Source organism: Thamnophis elegans, chromosome Z, assembly GCF_009769535.1.
Source record: "Thamnophis elegans isolate rThaEle1 chromosome Z, rThaEle1.pri, whole genome shotgun sequence".
NCBI lineage: Eukaryota > Metazoa > Chordata > Lepidosauria > Squamata > Colubridae > Thamnophis > Thamnophis elegans.
Window position 1 is genome coordinate 133,454,255 of NC_045558.1, and position 18,832 is coordinate 133,473,086.

Consider the following 18,832-nt stretch of genomic DNA (forward strand, 5'->3'; position numbering starts at 1 on the left):
CTGAAAGGCCCCACAGGCCAGATTTAACCACCCCTGCGGGCTGGATTTGGCTCGCAGGTCTTGAGTTCGACACCCCTGATCCAGAGGGAAAGAAACCCAAACCAGAGACACCAACGATCCCTCGTTGCCGAGATTATTTATATGTTTGCTTTACGCAACTCGTATAACAGCGCCGCAAAAAAAGAACCGGGCGGGCCAGGGAAGGCTGTGGCTTTGTGCATTTTGTTCCTTTTATTAAAAAAAAAACAAAAACAAAAGAGAAAAAAAAAAGGAGGATCCAGCTACAGGAAGCTCTCTCTATCTTCTCTTTCTCCCTCGGCCCCCTTGCCACCCGAAAAAACCACCCCGCCCTGGCCGACTTTTTAAATTCCCTCGCAATCCATTTTTTCTCCCCCTCCACCCCCCCACAGCCTCGGCCATTATTACACAAGACATATTACATATTTATAAATATAAACCCCTCCCACCCCACATGGAGACAGGGGGTACGGAGGGAAAGGAAAAGGCGTCCTCCCCTCCCACCCTGCCTTTTGCACTTATATTACAGCACGTGAATGGCGGCGAACGGAGCCGGCGGCTGTGGGGAGACCCAAAGGAAAGGAAAGGAGTTGCTACCTAGAGCCAAGGTTGTCTTAGCTTAATGGGGGAGGGGGGGGGAAGGAAGAGGAGGAGGAAGAGGGCAGGGTGGTTTTTTCCCCGCTGCCTCGAGGTGGCAGCCACGGAGACACGTTCTCGGGCGACAGTTCCAAGTGCTGCAGGAAGAGAGGGCGGATCTGCTAACCTGGCGGACAATTTTCTCTTTCTTTTCCTTTCTCAAAATTAAGAAGCCCTGGGAGGCAAGTTGCTTTCCCCCCCACCCCCATTATTTCCACCCCTCGCTGGGGTTTTTGAAGGACCCTGTTTTGTCCTCCGAGCAACCGACGTGGGGACGAAAAGGAGCCTTGTCTGCTCGACGCTCCCCCCCCACCCCCGACGGGACTCCCCGAGTTCTCTGGCCTTTCAAATTCAATGTCATGAGGATGGCTAGCCCCCTCGGGGAAGGAGCTGGCCTTGTCGGAATCCGTCCGTCTGCCCTCCGGACTTCAGTTCAGTCTTCTCCTTCCTCCTCTCCTTCATCGCTGGAGTCGGAGTTGGCTGGCATCATGGGGTCGTCGTCCAGCAATGAAAAGTCCCGTTCCGAGCTGGCGTAGCCCTGAGACAAGTCGTCCATCTCGTCTTCCTCCTCGTCTTCATCCACGCGCTGAGGGTGGCCCAGATGCAAGGGGGCGCCGGCGTAGCTGGGGTGGCCCAGTCCTGGATGGAGAAGGGTGCCGGAGGTGGTGGCGGCAGTGGCTGCAGCCGCCGCGGTGGGGAACGGCATGTATTGCAAGGCGGAGCCATGGGCTGGGGTGGTTTGGAAGTGGGCGTGGTGGTGCAGAGAGAGGGGTCCTGTGGCTCCCAGTTGGACCCGGCCGGCTCCCATCAGAGCCATCATGTTGGAAAACTCCATCGGGGTCTGACGACCACGTTTCTGTGCGTTGTCGGCCCCCACGGCTCCTGGAAGGAGGCGATTCATTGTCGGGTCTGGAAGGAAACCCTACAGGGGAAGCAAGAGATTAAATTAGGCCATGTTCATACTCCCGTTGGCCGAGCCTGGTTAGTGGCTCCTTCAATGAATGGGCTCACTCTGGGCACTGACAGCAATTGATTTTTAGTGACCTGCTCAAGTGGGAGGAGCCAGTCTCTGGTTGTTGTTGTTGTTTTTTTGAGAGAGAGAAGGGAAAACAAATTCAGCCCTCAACTTACGACAATTCATTCAACCACTGGTGGTGGTGGTGGTGGGAGATTGGTCCTACACTTAACAAGGGTGGCGGCATCCTTAGGGTCAGTCACCCAATCAAAATTCAAGTGCTTGGAAACCCACTTGAAGTTATGGCGTCCCACGGTCTTTCTGAGACTTTCCCAGAAAGGTTTTGACAAGCAAAGCCAATGGGGGAAGCTGGATTCGTTTAACAACTGGGGCAAAAAGAGTTGTAAAGTCAAGTGCAACTCATTTAACAACTTCATCACTTAGCAATGGAATGTCCATTCCAAATTGTGATCATAAATCAAGACCCCCCTCTCTCTCTCCCCCTCCCTCCATTCTTCTATCATTATCTACGTATCCTCCATCCATCCATCATCCATCATTATCTACATATCATCCATCCATCATCTATCATCCATCCATCCATCATTATCTATATATCCTCCATCCATCATTGATCCATCCATCATTATCTATGTATCCTCCATCCATCCATCCATCTATCCACCATCCATCCATCCATCCATCATTATCTATGTATCCTCCATCCATCCATCATCCAACCATCCATCATTATAGCAATTAGACATATATCGCTTCATAGGACTTTCAGCCCTCTCTAAGCGGTTTACAGAGTCAGCATATTGCCCCCAACAACAATCCGGGTCCTCATTTTACCCACCTCGGAAGGATGGAAGGCTGAGTCAACCCTGAGCCGGTGAGATTTGAACAGCCGAACTGCAGTCAGCTGAAGTAGCCTACAGTGCTGCATTTAACCACTGTGCCACCTCGGCTCATACATTATATATGTATTATCCATCCATCTATCACCTATCATCCATCCATCATTATCTACGTATCCTCCATCCATCATTATCTATGTATCCATCCATCATCCATCCATCATTATCTACATATCATCCATCCATAATCTATCTATCCATCATTATCTACGTATCTTCCATCCATCCATCCATCCATCCATCCATCCATCCATCCATCCATCATTATCTATGTATCATCCATCCATCTATCATTATCTATGTATTATCCATCCATCACCTATCATCCATCCATCATCTACGTATCCTCCATCCATCCATCATCCACCATTATCTATGTATCCATCCATCCATCATCCATTTATCATTATCTACATATCATCCATCCATCATCTATCTATCCATCATTATCTACGTATCTTCCATCCATCTATCATCCATCCATCCATCCATCCATCCATCCATCCATCCATCCATCCATCCATCCATATCTACGCATCCTCCATTCATCCATCCATCATTATCTATGTATCATCTATCCATCTATCATCCATCCATCCATCCATCATTATCTACGTATCCTCCATCTATCCATCTATCATCCATCATTATCTACATATCCTCCATCCATCTACCTACCTATCATTATCTATCTTCCTTCCATCCATCTATCCACTACGTATCATTGATCGATCGATCGATCCATCCATCCACCTACCTATCATTGTCTGTCTGTCTGTCTGTCTGTCTGTCTGTCTGTCTGTCTGTCTGCCTAGCTAGCTAGCTATCATCCATCCATCCATCCATCCATCCATCCATCCATCCAAACTGCCCATCATCCTCATAGAAAGCCTCTGGGCGGTGTAGAATTTAATCAATATATTGCATCAAAATTGAATAACTTTAAGAGTAAAACTTTTTTAAAATGTAAAAGAACATTATAACATTGCAAAAGATGGAGCATTCCAAGATGGGCAGACTAGAAGCAGGGATAGTTGGCACCGCCCTTGGCAGAGGGAGGAATGGAGATTTATCTACTATTGCTATTTCTTGACACCCTCTCCCCCCTTCATTGTGCCCGCCAGTTGTTAGCATGAAACCTCAAACAAGGTCTGAGGTCGAGTTCTTAAAAGCATTTTTAAAAAATATATACAATTCATTAAAAAACAGCACCAACCATCTACTATGACACAACGTTAGGATGGTCGCAAGATCTCTGTTTTAATCACCTTTTTACCGTTGGCAGAAATGCCAGCTACCTGCATCCTCTCCAGCCCTACCAGACAGCTTGGCTCGATCGGAACAGGTTTTGGGAACCGGGGCCATCTGTGCTTCCGGCGTTCTTCCATGTACTGGAGAGAAGGGGAGGGAAAAGAGGTTGAGTTAGGCCCTGCTCAGTGAGTACAACTCCTTATTACACGCAAGTTATAAAGCAGGGGCGTCTGGTGTATGCACAGCAATGGAAAAGTGAAAACACCCCTTCAGAAAAGGAGATAATAAGGAAGCTATTAACACGCGCAGAAATGGATAGACTAAGGTTAGAATTAAGAAAAGAAGAGAATAACAGAGTTGGAAGCAGAGTTGAAATCCAGCAGGTTCAGGAGAACCGGTAGCAGAAATTTTGAATAGTTCGGAGAACTGGCAAATGTCACCTCTGGCTGGCCCAGAGTGTGGCGGGAATGGAGATTTTGCAGTATTTATCCTCTGGAGTGGGGAGGGAATCAGGGGTGGGTTACAACCGGTACGGGCGGACCGGTGCCTACTGGGAGCACTGGATACCGTTCCGGTGCGGTGCTCTGGAAGGCCCACATGCCCACTGTCCTTACTTGTATTTGAGCTTTTCGGGGCTTCCGTGCACAGACGGTACGGCGCCTGTGCGATGCTCCACCGAGCAGCTGGATCGTCCTGGAGCGTCGCAGGCGATCCGTACGCTGTGCGTGTTCATATGGTGGATGCCGGATCTTGTTGCACCGTACCGGTTGCACCGGGATCCAGAACCCACCACTGGGAAGGGAGATTTTGCAGTATCCTTCCCCTGCCAGGCCCACCAAGCCACACCATGTCCACAGAACCAGTAGTAAAAAAATTTGAATTTCACAACTGGTTGGAAGCAGGAGGTGGCAGGAGAACAACGTGCCTCATCTAGTCTGACTTTTTATGATCACCTGAGCAGAGTTAAGCAAGGGTTAAAAGCCGAAAAATTCCTGACGTAGATGAGACGTCGTTCTCCCACCTCCTCCTGTAGAGGGTGCTTTTTTAAACAGTTAAGCACTAAGCAGAGTCATCCACGATGACTTTGGCAGCAACTAGCTCAGCCTGACCTCAGCTCTTGCCTTTTTCCTTTTACATTTTTTTTCTTTTCATGTTGGCAGGCAAGAGCAGAGTTGAAATCCTCTCTGAAACAGCTGGAAAAGGTACATGTGGGTCGGAGGGAGGGGGAGGAATTCAAGCTTCCTCCTCCTGGTGCAACTTTGTGTGTGTGTGTGTGTGTGTGTGTGTGTTTGAGAGATGGGGGAGGGAGCATATTGAGACAGTTCTTTAGTTTATGTACTATGTAACACTCTAATACTATGCCTTTGGGTCTTGTGAAATTTTAATTATCCAATCATAAGCAAAAACAATGTTTTCAGTAGAATGAATTTCCACTTCTACTTACACCTGCAGGCCAAAATGCTGCTAGTGGTATTGCTAACATGGGCTGAGGAGGAAAACCTAAATTTTCTGAATCCTGGTGCAACTTTGTGTATGTGTGTGTGAAGGGGGAGGGAGGGAGAGAGGGAGGAAGGAGGGGAAGGGAGAAGAAAAAGAAAAAGAAAGAAGGAAACTTATTTATCAAAAGAGAAAAACAAAAGCTGTCTCTTTAAATTGGAAATGAGCATGCCTGGCTATGAAATTCTGGGAGTTGAAGTCCACAAGTCTAAAAGAATTGTTGCCTCACCAGCCATAAACCTCACCGCACGTCACTGGTTGGAAGGGACCTTGGAGGTCTTCCAGTCCAACCCCCTGCCTAGGCAGGAAACCCTACACCACTAAAAAAAACAAAGGAGAGACAGAATATGATGACATATGGAATAGATTTTATCAATGGCTGGAAACATGAGGTGGGAGTTGGAACACACAAAAAATTAGGCTACGGAGACCTGAAATGAGAGATTATATATGTATTAAAATGAATACGTTTGTCGAAAATAATTGTATAACACTAGCACTGTGTAAGTAGTATATATGTTGTCTTGCACTTTGGTTTCTATGGCGGATGAAACACCAGGATGGCTGCACTGTGTTCAATATACTTATTTGTAAATAATATATATATATATATATATATATATATTTTAAAAAGCAGGGGTGACAAGCAAAGGCCTGTTGCGGCCCGTGATGTGGTTGGATCCGGCTCGTGGACCTGTCCTGAAAAATGTACGTTTCTGGCCAAGTCACTTCAGCCCGGTCTACCCAATGGGAAGAGGAAACCGTGGGCTAGAGGTGGAGCTCTTGCCTCACAATCAGGAGGCTGTGAGTTCGATCCTAGCTAGAGGCAGATATTTCTCTCTGTGGACACAGTGAGAATATATCTGCTGAAAGAAAACCGCATTGGCAACAGGGAAGGGCATCCGGCCATTAAAACACTCTGGCTAGCTCTATTCACTTGCCCAGACTCCACCCTGCAAGGGATTGTGGGGTCATTAAAAGATGATGGTTTAAAGTCTCATTCAGAAGAGACAAGCTGTGTTCCTTTGCAACATTTGGTTAAGGTAGATCAGTGTGTGCTGGATTTGAAGACTTTTAGACTGGTTTCAACTCAATTTCAGCCCAGTGGCCCTGAGAATTACTGAGAAGATGAGATAGCGAGGCATCTTCTTAAGAGAAAAGGTAGGGCAATATCTTAGCACAGGAGTCGGCAACCTTAAACACTCAAAGAGCCACAAAGGCCTAACTGAAAGCCGCAATTCAATTCTGGCGACGACTAGAATTCCGGTTCCCCAACTATAGAGTCTCCTCCTAGCACGGCATCCTTTTTCCTCGGCTGACCGGAAGTCCGGTTCCCCCACCATAAAGTCTCCTCCTAGCACAGCATCCTTTTTCCTCTGATGACCGGAAGTCCGGTTCTCCCACCATAGAGTCTCCTCCTAGCACAGCATCCTTTTTCCTCTGATGACCGGAAGTCTGGTTCTCCCACCATAGAGTTCAGTTTATTAAACTAGTATGCCGCCCTATTCCCAAAGGGACTTACTGGAATTCCCTATTCCCAAAGGGACGACTGGAATTCCGGTTCCCCAACTATAGAGTCTCCTCCTAGCACGGCATCCTTTTTCCTCGGCTAACCGGAAGTCCAGTTCCCCCACCATAGAGTCTCCTCCTAGCACCACATCCTTTTTCCTCTGCTGACCGGAAGTCAGGTTCTCCCACCATAGAGTCTCCTCCTAGCAGGGCATCCTTTTTCCTCTACCTGTCCTAATCAGAGGTGGTATTCAGCCAGTTCTGACAGGTTCTGGAGAACCTTTGAGTAGCAGAAATTTTGAGTAGTTCGGAGAATCGGCAAATAGGCTGGCCCTGCCCCTGCTGCTTCCCAGCTGATCTACTTTTGTTGCCCTGAACAGGAGAACGGAGCTGGAAAGCAGGTTAGTGGGGTGGGGAGGGAATGGGGATTTTGCAATATCCTTCTCCTGCCCCGCCCATAAAGCCCCGCCTACAGAACCGGTACTAAAAAAAATTTGAACTCCCCCACTGGTTCTAACCAAAAGCCCTAACCCTATCGATTGTGGAGTCAACCAGCGACAGGGAGCTGCAGCAGAGGGATGAAAGAGCCACATGCTGCTCCAGAGCCACTGGTTGCTGACCCCTGTCTTAGCAGGTAGGACAACACCCTACAGGAAATGTGGAGGGAGAAATGATGTCTGTGGATGGAAAGGAAAGGCTTCCAAAAGGGAAGGGAAGAAGATTAGCACCCCACCTGCAAATGGGGAGCAAAGAAATGAAGCTGAAGAAATACTTACAGCCAGGAAGCGAGGATCTACCGCATACTCAGGGTGGGCCTGCAGCCACACCTCGAGATCAGCCCGGCGGGGAGCCGCGTCGCCCACCAGCAGCGTCCCGTCTGTCTTGTTCACCACTGGGATATGAGCCTCCAGGTCGATATCGGGGCCTCTCAGGGCTTCCAGACACTGCAGTTCCAGCTGAGATGAAAGAAAGAAAGAAAGAAAGAAAGAAAGAAAGAAAGAAAGAAAGAAAGAAAGAAAGAAAGAAAGAAAGATAGAGGAGTGGAGGAGAGGGAAAAAAGTAAGAAAGTAAGAAGTAAGATAGAGATGGAGGGAAGGAAGAAGAAAGATGGAGAGAGAAATAAGGACAGAAACAAAGGAAAAAAGAAAGGAAGGAAGAGAGAGAGAGAGAAAGAGAGACAGAGAGAGGGAGGAATGAGGAAAAGAAAGAAAGAGGAAGGGGAGGAAGGAAGAAAGAAATAAAAGGAAGAAAAATAAAGGAGGGAGGGAGGGAAGGAGAAAGGAAAAGAAGGATGAGAGTGAAGAAAGACGGAAGAAAGCGAAAGAAAGATGGAGAGATAGAGTGGAGGGGAGAAAGTAAGAAGTAAGATGGAGAGGGAACAAAGGAAGGAAGATGGAGAGAGAGGAGGACAGAAAGAAAGAAAGGAATAGTGTGAGAGAAAGAGATAAACAAAGAAAGAAAAGTAGGAAGGGAGGAAAGAGGAAGGATGGGAGAAAAAGAAAGGAAGGAAAAGAAAGAAAAAGAGGGAGGAGAGGAAGAAAGGAAGAAAAAAGAGGGAGAAAGGAAGGAAGGAAAAGAAAGACGAGAGGGACAGGAGGGGAGGAAGAGAAAAAGGAAGGAAGAAAAAGAAAGATGGAGAGATAGAATAGCGGAGGGGAGGACAGGGAAGAAAGTAAAAAGATGGAGAGGGAAGGAAGGAAAGAAGACAGAGAGAAAGAAAGAAAAAAAAGAAAGAAAAAGAGAAAACCAAGCCAGCCTAAAAGTTAGGGTCTCTAACACGGCTTCTCCCTTCTTCCGCCCTTTGCACCTCAGGGCCACAAACCTCCTCCCCTACCCTTGACTGATGGGCCAGCTGGCCGCCCATCCCGAGGACCAGACTCCGCAAACCAGCAACCGCTCACCTCCACCATTTTCTTGCTACTTTTCTTCTGGGTGAGAGCAGGCCGATCCCGCATGGTGCCATTAGGGACCAGCTTGTGCTTCTGGAAAGTCAGTTTGATGCCTTCTTCCTAGAGAAAGGGACAGAGAGTTAGGGGCAAGGGTGCAGAATGCAGAAGCTTGTTCCCGCCCTCCACCACACAAATTCCCAATTAGCCTTGCAAGCTCCCAACGGGTGGGGTGGTGGGAATTGAGGGGGAAAAATAATAATAATAATAATGTGAGATAGGTGGCACAAAAATCTGTTGATTATCCACAGGATAATCTAAGTTTCTAGACAAGCATGGAAGGAGTGGGGCGGGGGGACGGGACACAGATTAGCAGATTTCCACTTCTGTCCTTAGCAATGGATGGAAACGAATCAAGGAGAGAAACATCCTAGAACTAGGGAAAAATGTCCTAACACATGGGTGTCAAACTCGATTTCATTGAGGGCTTGTGTTTTGACCTCAGAGGGCCCAGGCGGAGGTGGGAGGTTGTGGGTGTTTCCAGGGAAGGCATGGTTACGGTGGGCATTGCCACGGGACGTGACACAGGACCGCAGCTCTGCACGCGTGGTTTCATACACTTATAAGAATAGGTAAAGGTTCCCCTCGAACATATGTTCTAGTCGTTCCCAACTCTAGGGGGCGGTGCTCATCTCCGTTTCAAAGCCGAAGAGCCAGCGCTAGCCGAAGATGTCTCCGTGGTCATGTGGCCGGCATGACTAAACGCTGAAGGTGCACGGAGCGCTGTTACCTTCCCACCAAAGGTGGTTCCAATTTTTCTACTTATATTTTTACATGCTTTCGAACCGCAGAAGCTGGGACAAGTAACGGGAGCTCACTCCATTACGCAGTGCTAGGGATTCAAACTGCTGAACTGTTTTGATCAACAAGCTCAGCGTCTTAGCCACCACATCTCTATAAAAGTAGAGAGGTGTACATTTCTGTGATTTTTTTCTTTTAAATACATACTTGATCTACTTCAGGGGCGTCAAACTCATGGCTTGGGGGGTGGGGGAGTAGATCCGGCCCGCGGGGTGCTTAGATTTGGCTCGCAGGGCCACCCTGGAAACAGAGAAGGAACGCTCCGTGGTGACTCGACCAGCGGAAATGGAGCTTGGAAGGGCCACGGGTGGATGTCCGAAGTTCCATTTCTGCTGGCAGAGGGTTACAGGCGGCCATCGCAGATGAAACGGAGCTCGGGAGCCCACTGGCAAAGCGCTCGGGCTGCCACAGACACCCCCGACATGAGTGAGGTTGAGCTGACCACGCCCCCCTGCCCCGAAAGTGGTGGGATTAAAGTATTTTTACTACTGGTTCTATGGACGTGGCTAGGTGGGCGTGGTGTGGCTTGGTGGCCTTGGCAGGGGAAGGTTACTGCAAAATCTCATTCCCTCCTGATCAGCTGGGACTCGGGAGGCAGAGAATACATGGGGGTGGGGCCAGCCAGAGATGCTATTTGCTGATTCTCTGAACTACTCAAAATTTCCGCTACTGGTTCTCTAGAACTGGTCAGAACCTGCTGAATATCACCTCTGCCCCCCCAAGGTCAAACACAACCCTCAATGAAATCGAGTTTGACACCCCTGATCTACTTGATCCCCTATGAGAGAGACCAGATCAAGAAACTGACTCCATAGCAAGAACTAGAACTATAAATTATTGATGTAGCCTATAGTAGCAGAATCCTGCAAACCTGAAAGGTAAAATATTTTACCTTTCATCCCTTTTATAACCGTCTGAGTCAAGGACGGCCTCCTTCTACAGCACTCTGGCAGTCAAAACACCCCAATTTTCAGTAGCAAAGGCACCCCATGGGCCAGTTCTTAAGTTATTTCCAGGCCGGCCCCACAGGCCAGATCTAAGCACCCTGCGAGCCGGATCTGGCCCACGGGTCTCGAGTTTGACACTCCTCTCCCGACAGAACAATCAACCCGTGGAACGACTTGCGTCCAGAAGTTGTGAGTGCTCCAACACTGGAGGTTTTTAAGAAGAGCGCAGACAACCATTTGTCTGAAAGGGTACAGGGTGTTGTGGCCCGCCAGCAGAGCTTGTGGCAGACTCTTGACAATGAGGAGGTTGGGGAGGAACATGGGCCAGTCCTGGAGTCTGGGGAAAACTCTCTGCGTTGGAGGCAGGGATGGGGCCAGGGCCGTCCAACAGTTATCAGCTGCCTTCGTAGTCAGAGATCCGTGGGGCAGAAGAACAGCTGGAGCCTGTTCCCAGTGTGCACATGCACAGAGCTTCCAGAAGGGAACAGTTAAGGAACAGGAGTAAAGACACGGGTGACTGGCCCCTCCCATAGGGAATAAAGAGGGGCAAAAGGGGAGGGGAGTTTTCAGGAGACAATTAGTTCAATTCACTAGGTGAAGATCTGTTCCTAACTTCTTGCCAAGTATTGTCTGTTACAGTGTGGCATTTGGAAGATATCAGCCTGGCAGCTCTCCAAGCCTGATAAAGGTCTGTAGTTGTGAAATCTCATAAAAGGCTGTTGGCCAGGACTTTGCTGGAGAGGAATTCCCTTTAACCTAAATAAAAGAGGTTTTATAGGGACGAGGAGTCTGCTTAATGATCTTGGGAAGCCTAGGTCAGAACACAGGGTTTCCTGCCTGAGCATGGGGTTGGACTAGATGATCTCCAGGGTCCCTTCCAACTCTGCTATTCTGTTATTCTCATCAGACAAGCTGAAACTGGCCTACAAAAGGATGACCACAGGCTGTGAGATGAGCATAAGGAGCTGCTCTTCAAAACGGTCTAACATGGAAACATGGTGATTTTCGCCGCATTGTTTAGTAGCTGAATCTCCATTTCCATCCATTTTTCAAATTCCCTAATGGGGGGATCAGCAAACTGCAGCTCTGGAGCCGCATGTGGCTCTTTCCTCCCTCTGCTGCGCCTCCGTCACCGGTCGGCGCCACAATTTTGAGAGGCGCTTCCGGTGGTGGTGATGGGGGGGGGGGGGAGAGAAGCACAGTGCACCAGGAGAAGTCTCTATGGCAAGGGGAGAGTTTTCCAGTTGTTTCCACAATTGATACGGCTTTCGGTTATGACAGGTAGAGGAAAAAAGTACGCTGCGCTAGGAGGAGACTTTCTGGTGGAAGGAACTGAACTTCCGATCAGCTCCAGAACTGAACAGGGGGCTTCTAGTTAGGACCTTTGTGGCGCCCGGTGTTTTCTTTTCTGTGGGAAACGGGTCTGGTGCAAAGGGCTCTTTGAGTGTTTAAGTTTGCCGACCCCTGCCCTAATGACACAGCTGTTTGGTTTTGCGCGGGGACTCGGTCTGGCATGCACGGAGGGCTGGGTGTGGGTGGGGATGGATGCTGTTCTTCCAGACCTATCTTGAACTCACATCTTTGATCTGCACGGTAAACTCCTTCTCTTGGCCACCGTGTCGGAGGCGGGTGAAGGAAGCTGTGCCTTCCTCTTGGGATGCCAGAGGGCAGATGTGAGGGATGGGGGAGGTGGTGTACTCTCCGTGCAAGTGGGGCAGGCCTTCTCCCTGGCCAACGTAGGACACTACCTGGCCCTGTTGCAGGGAGGGCCACTTTCCGGACAGCACAGCCTGGCACACCAAGTCGATACGGGTGATGAGGACACGATCCTGCAGAAACAAAAGGAAGAGATAATAATCTGGGCAAAAGATGCCATTCTCCTGTAAGATGCCTTCAAATTCAATCCGTAATTTCCCCACTTGGGAACTAGGTATCTCCAAGGCATCTCCGCTTCTCTCCAACACTTAATGCTTTGATGACGTTCAACCCTAGTCAACCAAGCACCAAGGACTCCATACTTCATAAGTGCTTTTACCTTCTCTAAGCGGTTGAGAGAGTCAGTCTATTGCCCCACAACAATTTGGGTCTTCATTTTACCCACCTCGGAAGGATGGGAGTCTGAGTCAACTTCGAGCCGGTCAGGATCAAATTGCTGGCAGTCAGCAGAATGATTCTGCAATATTGCATCCTAACCACTTAATAGTAATAGCACTTAGACTTATATATCGCTTCACAGTGCTTTTACAGGACTCTTTAAGCGCTTTACAGAGTCAGCCTCTTGCCTCCAACCATCTGGGTCCTCGTTTTATCCACCTCGGAAGGATGGAAGGCTGAGTCAACTTTGAGCCAATCAGGATCTAACTGCTGGCAGTCAGCAGAATTAGCCTGCAATATTGCGTCCTAACCACTGCTCCACCTCAGTTCTTAATGCTTTTCCTGTCACAAAGACTTAGGTTTTCTAAGTGGTGCGGTGGGCTAGAGGTGGAGCTCTCGCCTTACAATCAGGAGGCTGTGGGTTCGATCCTAGGTAGAGGCAGATATTTCTCTCTCTAGGCACCATTGGTGGGTTCCGGGCCGTACGACCGTACCGGTAGTAGCAGCACGGTGGCTCATTTGGGCCACTCACCCTCCTGCGTTCCATAGCTGTTTATAACTCAACCGGCCAATTGTGTATATGCGCACAGCATGCGGCACCTGCGTGACCTCCATCAAGCAGCTGGGTGTTGCAGGGTGGTGCCGCGCGCAGTGTGCGTGCCGATCTAGGAGGTCTGGCCCCGTGCGCAGCGTACCAGTTGCAACGGGGTCCGGAACCCACCACTGCTGAATATACCTGCTGAAAAAAACCCTCCACCTTGGCGACAAGAAAGGCAAATACTCAGCTCCATTTGGTTGTCCAGACTCCACCCTGCAAAGGGATTATGGGGTCGTTAAAAGAGAATGATTAAAGACTTAAGTTTTGTATATCATGGAATGAGAACACTACCCTGTAAGCCAGTGATGGCAAACCTTTTTTGGCTGCCATGCCAAAAGCGGGGGGAGCACAGGGGAGGGGGGGGTTTCATGTGCCGTCATGCCACACCCATAATGCTATGTGTGCGACCTCCCCAGCGCACGTGTATGAGCATGATCAGTGACAAAACCCCCCCCCCACTTTTGCCACAGTTTTTTCGCCTTCCCCACGCACCAGAGGCTTTCTAGGAGCCTGGGGAGGGTGAAAACAGCCTCCCACCCACACCCACCCCTGGATGCCCTCCAGAAGCTTCAGGAGCTTCCCTGAAGCCTCTGGAGGGCAAAAAATGAACCTACGGAGAACCCGGAAATTCAGGAATGGTGATTTCCTGTTTCTCTGTAGGGCCGATTTTTGACTTCCGGAGCCTTCAGGGAAGCCTCCTGAAGGCTCTGGAAGGCGCAAAACGGTCCTACGAGCAAAGCGGAAGTCCGTTCCTGAATGTTCGGTTTGCCCGTAGGGCAGTTTTTTGCGCTTTGGAGGCTTCAGGGGACAACTTGCTACGGCCAACATGCCGCGGGACAATTCAACATCATTTTTTTTAAAAAAAAAATAAATTTTGGTCATTTGCATTTCATTCCGCTCCGTTGGCGAGTTGACCAATGGAGGAAGCTGGCGGTGGCAAATTGATGGTGGCGAGTTGGCTGTAGACAACAACCCCCCCCCCCATTTGAGCTTATGGTCTCAAAACGGAAGAATATGCTCTTGGTGCACCATAGAACTCCAGGAGTATCCCTGCCTTCTCCGGCTCGCCATTACCTTTGGCCACTCGTGGGCCCTTTGGCGCTCCTGGAGCAGCAGATCTGAGGCACTAGGCTGCGGGGAGTTCCCCTCGTGGGAAGTGGGCAGGGAGAGCAGCGAGGATTCCTCCTCCTCAAACAGCTTCCCACCACAAGAAGCCTCTTCACCTGGGACAAAAAACAACGACGAGAAGGTAGGAAGGGATGGAAAGAGAATATGGGGTCTTCTCCAGAAGAGGGCCCTGAAGAGAAGGACGTGGCTGGGCGGATTAAGTTACAACAGTTCACTCAGTGACCATTCAAAGTTACGATGACGCTTAGTTACATTAATTATACTCACATCCTTATGATAGCATTGGATATAATACAATCACCTCTCAATTTCTAATCCTTTCCTCTACATAGTGATTTTAAAAACCTTTATATATAAAAATGGCTGTGTGTGTGTGCGCGCGCGTGTGCGTTCCAGCATAACTCTAAAGCGCCTCAAGCAATTTCAACCAAATTTGGTACACAGATGACTTACTCTCCGGAGACAAATACTGTGGGGGGTGAGACACATCTAACATCCCTCAGGGTATGTGTTCTGTTAAGATGTAACCTGTTGTGCCTTAAAATGGCTTCTACTGTACAGTGCAGTGGAGTTGTCATGGTAATGGCTTCAGGGTACTCCACATGGGGGTTCCCTCTGGTAAGAGGGAAAATCCAATATTAGAAATTACGCTTCTGAGGGCACAGGGAAAACATTTCTAACTAATTTAATTGTTGCCTAAATCCGGGCTCAGGGAGAAGTTGCTCTTGCCATCGCCTCTTCAGGAATTGCTGTGACATTAATGGAAGAAGGAAGGACAGCTGATTCGGCATTTATGTTGCCACTTGACATCATTATTCCTGTCTAATACAGGACTGGAATAAGTAAATACCCTGGCAATGCCGGGTTATCAGGTGGTATTATATAAGAATATACAGAATAATATTTTCCCTCTTTCTAATTCCTACCTCTATTCTAAACCTTAATGGCACAAATCTTATATTAGTAAGATTGCCAAAATTGTCAATATTATCGCTATTGTTTTGTATCAAAATTAACAACAGATGCCACACTGTTCATGTATTCAATACTTATATATATATATTTAAAATAAAAAAATATAGAAAATAAAAAGTTAAATGGCGCTAATAAGGGACTTACGGCCAGGTTTTCCCTCTGCATCATGTAATATATGTGGGCATGTACATAATTTTATATGCATTTATTTATTTTGTCATGTTTATGTAGTGTAAAATTGGAGGTGGTTACCCTTTTGAGAGCTGCAGGTGACGAAATTTCATTTTTAATGTATGCCGATTCGTGTACAGTAGTGGCCAAAATTAGGGAAACTTTTTGGGAAAAGTGTATTTTCTAAAACTAGCTAATAACATCACTTTTTATTTTTGAGTAGTACCATAACATTACATATCAATGGAAATATAATTTACTGACTGTCAGATTGTAATGCAATAACTTTTATGAAGGATTTGCTATTAGAATAGCAGTTTATAAAGAAGAAAAGTAAAAAGAAATGTACAAAAATTATCACCATAACAGTCAATATTTAATTGGGTAACCTTTAGCATGAATTACGGCCTTACAACGCCTTCCCATGGAGTGAACCAAGTCTTTTACTTCTGCAGCTATTATTGTGTAGGTTTAGGTTTATTAGATTTATATGCCGCCCTTCTCCCAAGGACTCAGGGCGGCATACAACATTAAAAGAAGCACATAATACAAAAGTTTTAAAAAAATTAAATAGAATATCCCAAACAAGCCCAATAAGAATTGACAATAACATTTTTTTTAAAAAAATTCGAATTAAAATTAACAATGATCAATAATTTATTTTGTTTTGTTCAGGCCAGGCTGGCTTGCTGGAAAAGCCAACTTTTTAGGGCGCGTCGGAAGGATCGGAGGTCGGGGATTATACGAAGCTCCGGGGGCAGCTCATTCCAGAAAGTGAAAGATTGAATGATTGTTTCTATTAACTGGGTTTTATTGCTGAGTCCTTTCTGATTAACAAGTTAGTCGGCTCCATAGATTTTCAATTGGGTTAAGATCTGGGCTATTCCCAGGCCATTCCAGGAGTGGAATCTGATTATCTTGAGATGCCAAAAGAAAGCGTTGTTATTAGCCTTCAACCCTCAAAAATAACACTTTTCCCAAAAGTTTTCCACAATTTTGGCCACTACTGTACATTCAAAGTGACAATGAAGTTATTCTATTCTATTTTCACACATATGACCTTAGTAGAATGCCCCAGGAACGTGTGATCAGAATTTGGATGCTTGGCAAAATGACTCGTGTTTATGACGGTTGCAGTGTCCCGGGGTCATGGGACGATCACCTTTTGCGAGCTTCGGACAAGCGAAGTCCACAGGGGAGACAGATTCTCTTAACAACGGTGTTACCAACTGAACCGCTGCAGCGATTCACTTAATGAACATGGCAAGAAAAATCATAAAATTGGGGGGGGGGGAATCACTTAACAAATGTCTCACCTACCAATGTAAATTTGGGGGTAAATCATGGTCATAACTTGAGGACTACCTGTTCTACAGTGCTAATAGAGGGGTTTTTGGGTGGTGGTAGCTTTTAAGTAAGGTCATGTATGCCCCTTTGCTAAAAGTAAATCCAGGCTGGCATTGATTCAATGCTTGGCAAGAGGACCAGCTGAATATCTCCTAGTGTGCCGTTTTACAAGTTCCATAAAAAAGCGAACGTCAGAATATTTTGGACGTGTGATGTGGCACCAGGAAAAATACGGCATACTTCCACTTAGTCATCCAAGGAAAGATGAAAGACAAACGAGGTCCAGGCAGAAGAAGAACACAGTGGCTTCAAAATCTAAGGGACCAGTTTGGACAAAACTCAGCAGCACTTTTTCCTGCGGCTGTTGATCAAAATAGGATCGCCAAAATGACAGCCAACGTCCGGCGATGGATATGGCACAACAACAAGAAGTTAGTTGACGAACAGGTCGTAACTACAGCGCAGGTAGCTAGATTCTGCGCAGCAGCACTGGGGATTCGGCAGAAAAACAGGTGTCTAATCCAACACGGCTATTTTATACTAACTTCTTTCCTTTTAGTATTAAACTGACTACGGGCCTCACTTTTTATGGATTGTAATTTTAGTATAGTTAGACTTTGTGACAGATTGGATTTTATCATAGATTTTACCTGTTTTTTTATCCTTCTGTTCTAAAATGTTTAATTGGATATTCACTGAGTGTTTTTATTTGTTCTGGTCTCTTGACTGTAATAAATTATCCTGACTCCTGAGTTTAAAGGCTAAAGTTCTGTTAGTAGAGAAATAAGGGACAGAAAAGGCTTTTAATAAATTTGAGTGGTAAAAAATGCTTAATATGGAATGCTGTATTTCGTAAAAGACTGCTTTAGAGAAAATCAAGCATAACCATAAATAAAAACGCTTGGCTTTTAGAAGAATTGCAGATTAATCCAGCAATGACAGATTTATGACTAAATAAATGAGGCAGGCTACAGATACATTCAGGCACTAACACATCCCACACAAAATAAACCAGTATGTATTAGAGACAAATAAACTGGGGTTGGATTCCGTAATATGCCTCAGTCAGGACAATCTATGTTTGGGCTGTTGGTGTATGTTTAATCAATGTTTAAGCTGACTTATTGGATTGTTACGAATTGGGGAAAGGTGTTGTGGCAGACCCAAGCAGTGAGGAGGTTGGGGAGTAGCATGGGCCAATCCTGGAGTCTGATGGGTGCTCTGGTCGGAGACAGAGATGGGGCCAGGGCCATCCGACATTTATCAGCTACCTTAGGAGTTGGAGATAAGTGGGGAAGAAGAACAGCTGGAGCCTGTTCCCGATTCGCGCATTCGCAGAGCTGTCAGGAGAAGGACACAATTAAGGAACAGGGGTCAACTTGGGAGTAAAGGCACAAGTGGATGCTAAATGGCTCCTCCCACAGGGAATAAATAGGAGCAAAAGGGGAAGTTTGCAGGAGACAATTAGTTTGTTTTTTATTGTGGAGATTTGCATATGTGAGTTTGTGCCTCACAGAGATTCTTTGCCAGGTATTTCATTGTACAGCGTTGCGACTAGAAGCTCTCGGCCTGGCATTTATCCAAGGACTGATGAGATCTGTTGTTGTAATTAAACCTTGAAAGACTTATCACCAGGACCTTTCTGGACGTGAATGCTAGGAATTCACATTAAAAAGGGATTGTTTTTTTTTGCAGGACAAGAAGTCTGTTTTGTGATTCTGTGAAACGTAGGTCAGAACAAAAGGAGAATTCTCGTGAACTCCCTAGAAGAGGGGAGACAGTTTGGAGAGCCTATAAAAAGGCAAGTTAAAAATACCCTTTCTATCAACAGGCATTTCTCTCCTGCCCTTGTGTTCCGGAGCTGTCAACAGTTTCAGCAGTCATTAATGGCAGCCTTGCAGCCACCAGTAAAAGGGGCTTTTCCTGGATCACCAGAGACTTTGCAATGTCTCTGGGATCAACAGGATGTGCCCCTTCCTGTCACCGTCTCTATGGGACAGTTTAGGTCCAGATGGAACATCCAGCAACCTGGATATCGG

The 18,832-nt window shown here is 47.0% G+C and overlaps 1 protein-coding gene across 8 annotated transcripts in view; it reads right to left on the bottom strand.

The window, feature by feature from the left end:
* Nucleotides 1-225: 225 nt before the first annotated feature.
* CHD8 (chromodomain helicase DNA binding protein 8) overlaps nt 226-18,832 on the bottom strand; it is a 137,918-nt gene continuing 119,311 nt past the window's right edge. For 6 of the 8 annotated variants that reach the window (XM_032235630.1, XM_032235635.1, XM_032235632.1 and 3 more), the window contains 6 exons: nt 14,247-14,395; nt 12,058-12,309; nt 8,688-8,795; nt 7,563-7,742; nt 3,798-3,920; nt 226-1,576 (listed from right to left, as the gene is read on the bottom strand). In XM_032235630.1, the coding sequence (XP_032091521.1) occupies nt 1,088-1,576; nt 3,798-3,920; nt 7,563-7,742; nt 8,688-8,795; nt 12,058-12,309; nt 14,247-14,395 (1,301 nt within the window). In that variant the 3' untranslated portion in view covers nt 226-1,087. The remainder of the gene's footprint in view (nt 1,577-3,797; nt 3,921-7,562; nt 7,743-8,687; nt 8,796-12,057; nt 12,310-14,246; nt 14,396-18,832) is intronic. The other 2 variants (XM_032235631.1, XM_032235636.1) reach the window with 2 other exon arrangements.